This window comes from Apis dorsata, unplaced genomic scaffold (genome assembly GCF_000469605.1).
Source record: "Apis dorsata unplaced genomic scaffold, Apis dorsata 1.3 scaffold_577, whole genome shotgun sequence".
Taxonomy (NCBI): domain Eukaryota; kingdom Metazoa; phylum Arthropoda; class Insecta; order Hymenoptera; family Apidae; genus Apis; species Apis dorsata.
The window spans coordinates 66,668-76,887 of NW_006263787.1; the positions used below are offsets into that span (position 1 = coordinate 66,668).

The window sequence follows — 10,220 nt, forward strand, 5'->3', positions numbered from 1 at the left end:
ACTCGCGAATATTTCTTAAACTTTGCCCAAAATTTGACGTTTCACGGGAACACAAGGAAATGCACTTTGGCTACAGGTGACGAGTTTAAAATTAAAGCTGAGACGGACCTTCCAAGTCTTATATTTAGGACGACGCGCAGGCGCGATCCTATTAGAAATCCCGTGGAAGACTTAGAACTTCTGATTCCTTGGAATCCACCAAGTATCGCAATTTTCACGAATTATCGAACAAATATTTTTTCTTTTCTTTTCATATCGGTGTGTTATTCTTTCACGGTGCAAAGTTCGATTCGCGCTCAGTTTAAATCGAAAATTCATCTGATAGATCGTCTTATCGAAGTACGCCTCGTGATAACAATTTTTTCCAAAGAAATCATCCTGAGTTAGTTATAAAAAAATAACAAGATGGATCTCGGGGGTGTCGATGTGTGGGGTCAAATTGCCGTGGAAACGTCTCAGATGTTTGTGTCTGAGGGCGGCGTGGTTAAAAGTCGTTTTGCTGGAACAGTAAGTAATGAACTTTAATGAAGAAGTATTTGGAGAAATTGGAAAAAGAGTTTAAATTTTAGATTTGATTTTCAAACTGTCTGACGTAACTGATTAAAAATTATTATTTCTCATTTTACCAGACGATAGAAAAACTTCCGGATAAGGTGTTGCTGAATATCTTCAGTTACCTATCTCATCGTGAGATATGCAGAGTAGCACGTGTATGCAAGAGATGGCGGCAAATTGCTTACGACACGCGATTATGGAAACACGTATCTCTACGACCGGAAATTAGTGGATTGCACGTGAACTCGTTGGATTATCTACTTCACTTAATCAGGTAGAAAATATATTCTTGTGTAAATGACAGGAAATATTTGTTTTTAAATCAGAAATCTATTATTAACATAACACGTAAATATTAGCAAAAAAAATAATAAATCAAAACATAAAATAATCTTCTTTGTGAAAATAATCTTCTTGAATTTCTTCTTTCTACGTTTCAGCACACGTTTTGGAGCTTCCTTGAGATATATAGAATTGCCGATCGAATTGATCACACACACGGTTCTTCATGAACTGGCAAACAAATGTCCTAATTTAACTCACATGCTCCTCGATTTTTCCACTGCCATGCAACTGCACGATTTTTCGGAAATGCAAGCCTTCCCAACCAAGCTGAAATACATGTGCATCTGCCTGTCAGAGGTAATTTTCATGGAGGGTTTTATGAGAAAGATTTATAACTTTATCAATGGTTTGGAGATTCTTCATCTTATAGGTTCGTGTCTTGAATAAATTCCTGTAATACCTGTTTGAACGAGAAATTATACGTAATCTTATAGGAACGTACGAGAAAGTGGAAGAGGAAGAAGAAGAAATTTATGAAGTGATAAACGTGCATAAATTAAAATCAGCAACTCCCAACTTGCGAGTGATTAATTTATATGGGATCAATTTCGTAGATGATTCACACATCGATGCATTTTCTTCCAATTGCATTCAACTCGAATGTTTAGCCGTGAATTTTTGCGCCAAAGTCACTGGCTCGACTATGAAAACTCTATTTCAAAGAAGTAGAAGATTGAAATGTCTTCTCATGCAAGGAACAAGTGCATAGTTGAAACTTCTGTCAAACTATAATTTCATTCTCAATCGTATAAATTTGAAAAATATACTACGAATATTTTACAGATCTCCAGAGTGAATACGTGATGCAAGTAGAATGGGAAAAGTCGAGTATTCAGGAACTTGATGTGACTGCAACGGATTTGTCAACGGAATGTCTGATCGACATGTTGACCAGAATACCAGGCCTTCGTTTCTTGAGCGCAGGTCAGTTGAACGGCTTCAACGATAGCGTGTTGAAAGCCTGGGCCGAGGCTGGAAATCCTCGAAACCTGATCGCTCTGGAGTTGGATAGTTCCGATAATCTGACCGACGATGCTCTACATAAATTTTTATCAAGATACGGTCATCAACTCTGGGGACTCTCCTTATCCGGCATGCCTCACATCACCGATCAACTATGGCAAAGCGTATTACCTATATTGACCAATGCCAAGTAAGATGTGCATTTGTTTTGTTTGAACACGATTCAAATCAAGTACCTAAAAAAATTAATTTTTTTTTAGAATTCTCGTAATGGGAACAGTAGAAAGATTAGGCGTGAATATTCATGTGGACCAATTGATGGACGGAATTGCTAACAATTGTCCAAATTTAGAGAGGTTAGAGCTTCGCTGGGATCCAGAGAATCTTCGATTCTCCGATAAAAGTCAAAAAGCTATAGATATACTACGTGTAAAATGTATTAAATTACGGTGTTTAAGCTTGAGGTAAGTTTACAACCAGAAGAAATTGAAAATGTAATAACAAATGTTCTATATTTATGGAATGCGTTTCGCATGCGTTCGCAGCGATGGAAGATACTATGAAATAGTTAAGGCTAATTTCGAACGTGCTGACAGATTGACGGTTGTTCGCACGACAACATGCTGCCGCGTGTCTAGTTACTACCTCTTAGCCAATTATAAGGATTTAATTTTTAATTAATTTTTATAACATATATATTTATAATACGATGAGAGTGATTCATAGCTTTTCCAAAAGATCAAATTATCGAAACGAATAAGCAAATTGAAAAGGTAATACATTATATTTTAAATATAATAGTTAAAATAGATATTACGAAATATGTATTGTTCATTATAAATTTTTTGTTCCAGTTAATGAACCATGACAACTATAATGGAACAAATTATCTTCGATTACTTGATTACTTATATACCTAGTATTACTATAAGAAGTCTTGCGCTAAATAACAGATATATATTTTTTTATATTATTTTCAAGCGTGCAATACATGAGTAAATAAGTTTATTTTGAATCTTAAAAAATCATTTGATGATATTAGTGTACTAAAGGGAAAAAAGCCAAAAATAATGAATCGATAAAAAAGGATAATGTGATCAATGAAAACCATTACGAAAAACCTTGACACTTAAAAAGACAAGAATAGGATCCATTGTATCATAAGGGATTCATAATTAATCGAAACATTGTCATAGGAAAAAGTTTTCCGAGTATAATACAGGCGAGCAGAGGTACGCATGATACCTGTTCGTGTGGTATCGATTATTCGTTAATTTATTCAAGTAGCTATATAGACGACGACGTTGCACTGGCCACGGCCGGTCGGTCGATTCGCTCGATTTCATTCTCTAGCCACATGCCAGACCCTTCGTTTATATGTTGTATTATAGTCGACGTAGAACCGTCGTGGCCGACACGACTTTTCGCATGATAATTCAAAGCTTTTTGTATCTCATCGTGTTTCTTCCTTTCGCGCTCCTTTTATCCCGATCTTCCCAATGTCTGACATCGAAGAGGAGCTAGTGGTAAGAAAACTGAAGATCGTCCTTGTCGGTGATTCTGGATCCGGAAAAGTGAGTTTTCCAATGTTTCCCATCAAAAGTTTAATTGAAATCCAAAGAAATAACGTATTGTTTATTATCTTCTCATCATTGCATAAAGAAGAAAAATATCGATTTGGTATATATACAAGAAGGATCGATATAACGATGATTTAAATTGTTTCGAGTTCAGTGTGCCTGAGCTTCAAGGGAACTAAGCAACGTATCGATTTATTTTTTTGCTACGAAATGGTCAATGCTATTAGACATACATTATTAGACATACTTTTGCAAAACAATAAATATTTTATAGTTAGCAATTAGTTATATTATTTATATTTATTTTTATTGATTAATAAACGTTCAATTAGAAATTTTTGTTATTCGAAGCGTTGTATATTGATAGCAGTAAATTTCTTATAATTGAATACAGTTCAAATTGCATATTCGTGACTCAAACTATTTTGCATATATATATCTAATTCTTTCTCTTGCCAAAATTCATTTGCATTTTAATTACTAACTTTATTACTAGTTCTCAAACAATTACTAGATGTATTAACTAGAGACGAACAGACATCGTTTCTTTCTTTAATTAAATTATTCTTTGAGATGATAGTCTGTAATAATAGAATAGCAATTCTGAATAATTGAAATTCAAGGATTCTTGTTTAGACAAGTATCGCTCAGAAATTTTGCAATAACGAGTTCACAAGACAATACACACCAACATCTGGAATCGACTTCTTTCTGAAGAACATCAGTGTCGGCTATTATAAAAACGTTAACCTACATTTATGGGATGTCGGTGGTCTGGCGCTACATGGAAACATGTTGGACAAATACGTCTTCGGCGCTCATGTAAGAAAAAAGGAATGCATCTAACAAACATTCCAATAAGATATCATAAAAAAAATATGGATCATAATTTTGTTCTTAAGGAAAAAAAAAAACAAAATTTTTTTCAGATCATTCTTTTAGTTTACGATGTTACGAATAGTTTCAGTTTTGAAGTTCTAGAAGAATGGATAGATAAAATCAGAAAGTTAAGCAGTAACTATGAGAAAATACCATTGATGGCTGTAGTTGGCAATAAATGCGATATGGAACATCAAAGGACGGTAAAAAAGGATCGAACACACAAATTTGCCGCAGACAATGGATTCCCGTCTCATGATGTTTCCGCTAGAACTGGTGAAGCGGTAAAAAATTCTTTAAACAATGAAAAAAACGTTATCCTGTTCTCTGTTTTAAAAAATTGATTTTTATTTCAGGTTTCTTTATGCATAATAACTTTAGCTGCACAAATCTTGGGTGTTCGATTAACGAAAACAGATCAAGACTATCACAAACCTATAATAATTGCGGAAATAGGTGATACAGTAGACATGAACACAGTTCAAAAAGTTGTGAAAAGAATCCCCACAAAAAGACATACTCAAATTCCCTTTCATCCCCATTTCCCTAGTTCGAAATCAACGGTTTGCGTGTTACAATGAAAATTATCGCAACTAGAAGTGAATTTTATAATACAATATTTTTTTCACGCACAGCTAGAACAGATTTTGTACAAAATAGAATAGAAACGAGAAACATGAATGACATGTACATAAGATATTTAAGCAAATATTTTTCGCTACTTTCTTACTATTTCTTATTATAAGAATTCACAATATTATTTTGAGGGGCCAATACAATAAACCACTAGTGTCTTCTTTATAGATTTAAAAACAAATTTATTTATCGATAAGATCTTACTATTTACGATAATATGGATCAACGTAAGAAACGTTGTTAAAAATACTTTTACAATAATGATAATATTATTCATTATAATGATGTACATATACTGTTGATTGAATATATGTCATGAGTTTGTATTCAAATCTTCGATGATTTTATATAAATGCTTGTGGAAAAATTCTTTAATATTGAAAATTATTAGTTAAGAAATCATGATATAAGAAAAATTCTGTAATTAATTGTAAATATTGTAAGATTAAGTAAAATATTATAACAGTTAAAGATTGAGAGAAAAATTATTCGATTGTTAAAAAAATTATAGATGTATCTCTATTTTTATAAACTATGGATTCACTGATTTTTTTCTATATCTAATTATTAATGGCACTAATCATGCAAAACAATACATGTACTAAAACCATAAACATACAAAACAAAATGCATACAACAACGAGACGAATATTTAACAAATAAGAATAAGTAAAACCGCAGTATATGCGTATTAAAATAATCATTTCGAAAAACATACATAAAATATACATAGGAAGCATTAAAGTTAAAATTTGAATTGAGAATTAATATAACATAGATATTTATAAAATAGTATATAATATTTTTCATTGTTCAAACAATATTACTAATAATCAAATAATTAATTAACTTTGGAATTAATTCTTAAATTAACTTCACTAAATATATATATGATATTACATATATTTCTAGAAATGCTAATTAGAAAACTTTTGTTCGCTTGTCAATTATAAATTATTAAAAATTTTTATACGAATGTTTAAATAAATCAAGAAAAGAAATTCATTTTTCAGAAGCAAATGAATGACATTAATTTGCGGATGGTGCAGTGGATAAAATTTGATGCACTTCAATTGAGATATAGAACGTATCCTATACATTAGACATATGGTGCAAAATTATAATTTTATAGATTCTATATATTATGGATTATTTATTTTTATTATTATTCCTTTAGAAAAGAAGAATTCCAAATGTCTTGATCAATATATCGCTTCTTTGTTTATTCTAGTGCGATCTTCAGTCTCATATTACATTGTATGGAAATTATTCGTTTAATTATAAATCAGATTTTGTTAATGGTCTTCTTGGCCATATGTTCTTTTCTAAAATTTTTTCTTTAGCCTCCCATAATTGAGTTAATTTCTCATTTAAAGGATCAATATATGTTTCTATCCACTCTTGTATGGTATAATTATCATATATATTTTCCATAGATGATCTTATTTCTTTCTCAATATACATTATTTCCATCTTATATTTATCTAAATCAGCAATTGCTCTTTCTACATGACTAGGATTTGAAAATGCATATTTTAAATTGTATGATTTCAACCATCCTTTAAAGGTATTATCTTGCTCCATTTTATTGACTTCTTGAGTCAAAGAAAATAATCTCAATGTGGCAGCATAAATAGATACACCATGATAATTACATTTGGTCCAACCATATTGAGGTTCTGGAATATTTAAAGAAATGATACCCTCACATTGTAAAGCTTGTAATACTGAAGTAGGTACTTCTATTGGGAATCTACATAAATCTGGAGCTTGTAAGATAGCTAAATTTACAGCAAGTGAGGGTATGGCAGATGGTAAAAGTTCACAAAGTACACTAAAATGATCATATCTTTGCCACCCAGTTAAAATTGCACCCTTAAATCTAATCTGAGCAGAATATCTATTAATAATTTCTAACCAACGTTGATGGTTTTCTATATGATAAGCAATATCTGTATAATATCTATCTGGTGCAGTGGCACCTTTGAAAGCTGTAGCAATCCAAATATTCTTCCAAACTGATGCATAGCTTTCCCACAATTGATCTGTTAATGATACTCCAGGATCAGTAGTATATTTCCAAACGACAGGTTCTACCATTAAATGTAAACCTCTGTCTATTATTTCTTCAGATGCTATTTCTCTAAATTCATCATCCCACATAAGAACTGTAAGTTCTGGATATTTATTTTTTATATACTTTGCTACTTTTGAAACATGATCCAAGAATAATTGTTTTTTATCCCATTGTTTTTTAATTATTATATCTGAACATCTCGAACATTCTCCTATTTGATAAACTTCATCAGCTCCAATATGTAAATGCTTTATATCAGGATGCGCTTCTATTATTTGATCTATCATTTCATATATCAATGGAAGAGTTTTATTATATGTAGGACATAAAACTTGTGGATAACGTGAAACTTCTCTATAATCTTTATATTTATCTAATTTTAGAACAAATTCCATATGACCAAAAGTTTGAATCAATGGTATAACTATGAGCTGATTTTCATTAGCTATTTTTTGAATGTTAGTAATATCCCTCTTGGTATAACAATTACCTGCACTGATATTTTGTATTATTCCTTCAAAAGGAAACATATCCTCATATTCTATAAGTATACCAGTGGCACCTAATTTTTTGAGCAAACGTAGCAGGTACTTATAATAACTTGCTTTTGGAGGAGCACCCTTTAAATCCAAATGTACAATTTTATGACCTTTGAACAAGGGAACTTCTATACGTGATTTACCATAATTGAAATCACTGAATATTTTGCCTCCACCATTTTTTAATTTTTCCATTATATGAGCCTCTATTTGTTGTTTTCTGGCAATACTAAGAGGATTCTCTGTGAGATCACTCAATGGATAAACTTCTTCCATTTTAAGTCGTGGACTTAATTTATTGGACGTAATGTCCTTGACCTCATTACCGAGAATATGATAAATAATAATCAATAGGGTAAAACTGATCATTATAATGATCATTAAAGAGGCTCTGCCTCTTAGTCGCGTCATGATTGTCAATCCAGCAGAACATTAAGATTAATTTATTATTATTTATATTTAATCGAAGCTTTTGTTCTTTATGGCACAATTCTTTTTAATGAATGTCAATTCTTGTACCTAATACTGTTATTAAGCTCGTGATTCAAATTGAATTTACAAATTACAATATGGTTTCATTATCACAAAATAATATAATAATTTTTAGTTAACTGTTTCGCTATGAAACAATATAAATTTTTTCTTTATCACAGATGAAGGATAGAAATAATAGATAATTGTTTCTGCTATATATATATATATATATGTATATATATATGTAATAAATGTTATCACTATAGAGAATCAGGTTAGACAACTGTTAATGATATAATTGATATGAAAATTAATATGAAAATTAGAGATATTTTGCATTAGTCTAATAAAATTTTTTATATATCTAATTTATACATATAATTGTATATTTTACTTAAAAAAAAGACAAAAATATCATAGGAACATTTTTGACCTAATATGTATGTATCTTTATAATATCTCTACATAATTATTGAATATTATTGCAAGTGTGATAATAATATTCTCTAAATTATATAACATTTTTTATATTATATAAATACTATATTATCTATAAAACTTTCATTAATTATTATAGATTGTATAAAACTTTTAAATTAATATTTTTTAACTTTTCAATAATAAAATATATAATTAATAAATATCATTTTAATATTTTATAAAATAATAGAAAATATTTTATAGTATTAGTAAAGAAATATTAATTAACAATTCACAATTTATATCATTGGATTTCGAATGAATATATGTATATCAAATCAGGGCTGCCACTGTCATACATTTAATCTATAAATAACAGCTCATCATTCTGTACTGAATTTACTTAATGAAATCCAGGAGAAGTATGATAATTTGTGACGATGTTGAATTAAGGCAAGTATTTACGCTGTAATCTTATTTGGATTCTTCGAAATATTCTTTTTAAATCATTGGTTTATCGTCGAATAAAACATGTTAAGACAAAGCACTAAATTTGATCAATAATTTATGCATAAAATAACATTCATTAAGCATATAAAATACAGAATGAAGATCTACTCGAATCTAAGAATGAAAATAGAGTTCTCATATGTTTAACAAGAAAATAATCAAAGACGAGCGAAATCGGAGAGGCTCGTAGCCGTGTAATCGAATCCTTAGCAGCGAAATCTTAAATCCTAGTCCTTTATCTTATTTCCAGTTTCCGCGAACTGTACAGCCCACCCGTTACATACTTAATGAACGTGACTCATATCTCTTTAGTTATGACGAGAGTAGGGGAATAATTCTAGACAATAAAGCTGTTTAATGATGCCACTCTACGGGAGTTTAAACCATACGCTTGGAATAACGCGCGTTTTGCGATCTTTACGATTCTAACTTGTTATAATATTCAATATGATTAATTTTATATTTATAATTTAATTATTATTTTATTTTTCCATAATGTATTACGATATATATGTATATATAAATATATATTTCATATATGTATAATTAATATATATAATTAAGCAGTTATTAAAAATATAAATAAAATGAGAGAAAAATAATTCTTTTTGCAAAAAAAAAAATAAATAAATAAAAAAAATAATGAAATGAAACAAATAAACGAATCTTTTTTGTATTTATACGACACGTAAAAAGAGAAATATTTCTTTTCCAGAGAATATTATTACCAAGAAAAAGTTAAATTTTAAATTATGTCGTTATTATGTAGTCGAGCTTTGATGTTGTAAATCTTGTATAAAAAAATGTAAAGCTCTCCCGTGATCTTCATTTTTTTAAGTATGAAAATAAATTTTACGATCAATAAATTTTACGATCATAAATAATATTTAAGTGACATGATAAAATATCTAACAAATATCTAAAAATAATAAAAGTATTGGATTTTTGGAAACATTATTGTTTTTTCGAAACATTATTATCAATGATAACATATTGTTATTGGTAAATGATAATAAACTTGTATGCTTTGCTGAAAACTGTTTAATTCTTTTCTATTTTCTTCCATTAATTCGCAAAAGCGTCAACGTGCTTTCATAGCAACCGAATCGAGACAAAGACTTAGCTTCAACGATTATTCAGAAATCATGACTCAAATCCACATATGTAGACGCTGTATCTATATATTTATTCAGTTTTTTTTTGCGATTGTGCTTGCAGCTGTGTAAAAAAAAAAAAAAAAAA

At 29.8% G+C, this 10,220-nt stretch overlaps 3 protein-coding genes across 5 annotated transcripts in view; 2 read left to right on the top strand and 1 right to left on the bottom strand.

Annotated features, from left to right (window-relative positions):
* The window catches only part of LOC102670717 (F-box/LRR-repeat protein fbxl-1), a 7,501-nt gene extending 3,653 nt beyond the window's left edge, over positions 1-3,848 (top strand). For 2 of the 3 annotated variants that reach the window (XM_031513103.1, XM_031513105.1), the window contains exons 2-8: positions 630-829; positions 996-1,270; positions 1,335-1,601; positions 1,684-2,053; positions 2,124-2,327; positions 2,409-2,636; positions 2,718-3,848. In XM_031513103.1, the coding sequence (XP_031368963.1) occupies positions 630-829; positions 996-1,270; positions 1,335-1,601; positions 1,684-2,053; positions 2,124-2,327; positions 2,409-2,544 (1,452 nt within the window). In that variant the 3' untranslated portion in view covers positions 2,545-2,636; positions 2,718-3,848. Of the gene's footprint in view, positions 1-6; positions 508-629; positions 830-995; positions 1,271-1,334; positions 1,602-1,683; positions 2,054-2,123; positions 2,328-2,408; positions 2,637-2,717 lie in introns of those variants that run through there. The other variant, XM_031513104.1, reaches the window with a different exon arrangement.
* On the top strand, positions 3,251-5,655 carry LOC102672219 (ras-related protein Rab-28-like). Its single transcript, XM_006621031.1, has 4 exons — positions 3,251-3,437; positions 4,080-4,265; positions 4,373-4,606; positions 4,679-5,655. Exons 1-4 carry the CDS (start codon positions 3,363-3,365, stop codon positions 4,901-4,903), a joined length of 720 nt encoding a protein of 239 aa, XP_006621094.1. The 5' UTR covers positions 3,251-3,362; the 3' UTR covers positions 4,904-5,655.
* A 446-nt stretch (positions 5,656-6,101) lies between these two features.
* On the bottom strand, positions 6,102-8,318 carry LOC116186305 (hexosaminidase D-like). The gene has a single exon (XM_031513102.1). The coding sequence runs from the start codon at positions 7,983-7,985 to the stop codon at positions 6,237-6,239; it is 1,749 nt and encodes a 582-aa protein (XP_031368962.1). The 5' UTR covers positions 7,986-8,318; the 3' UTR covers positions 6,102-6,236.
* Positions 8,319-10,220: the final 1,902 nt, after the last annotated feature.

Bases quoted from the DNA above. Each gene is read 5' to 3' on its own strand.
- LOC102672219 (XM_006621031.1), top strand. From the start codon at position 3,363: ATGTCTGACATCGAAGAGGAGCTAGTGGTAAGAAAACTGAAGATCGTC. The intron at 3,438-4,079 runs GTGAGTTTTCCA...ATTCTTGTTTAG, and splicing joins GTGATTCTGGATCCGGAAAA to ACAAGTATCGCTCAGAAATT. The intron at 4,266-4,372 runs GTAAGAAAAAAG...AATTTTTTTCAG, and splicing joins AATACGTCTTCGGCGCTCAT to ATCATTCTTTTAGTTTACGA.
- LOC116186305 (XM_031513102.1), bottom strand. From the start codon at position 7,985: ATGACGCGACTAAGAGGCAGAGCCTCTTTAATGATCATTATAATGATC.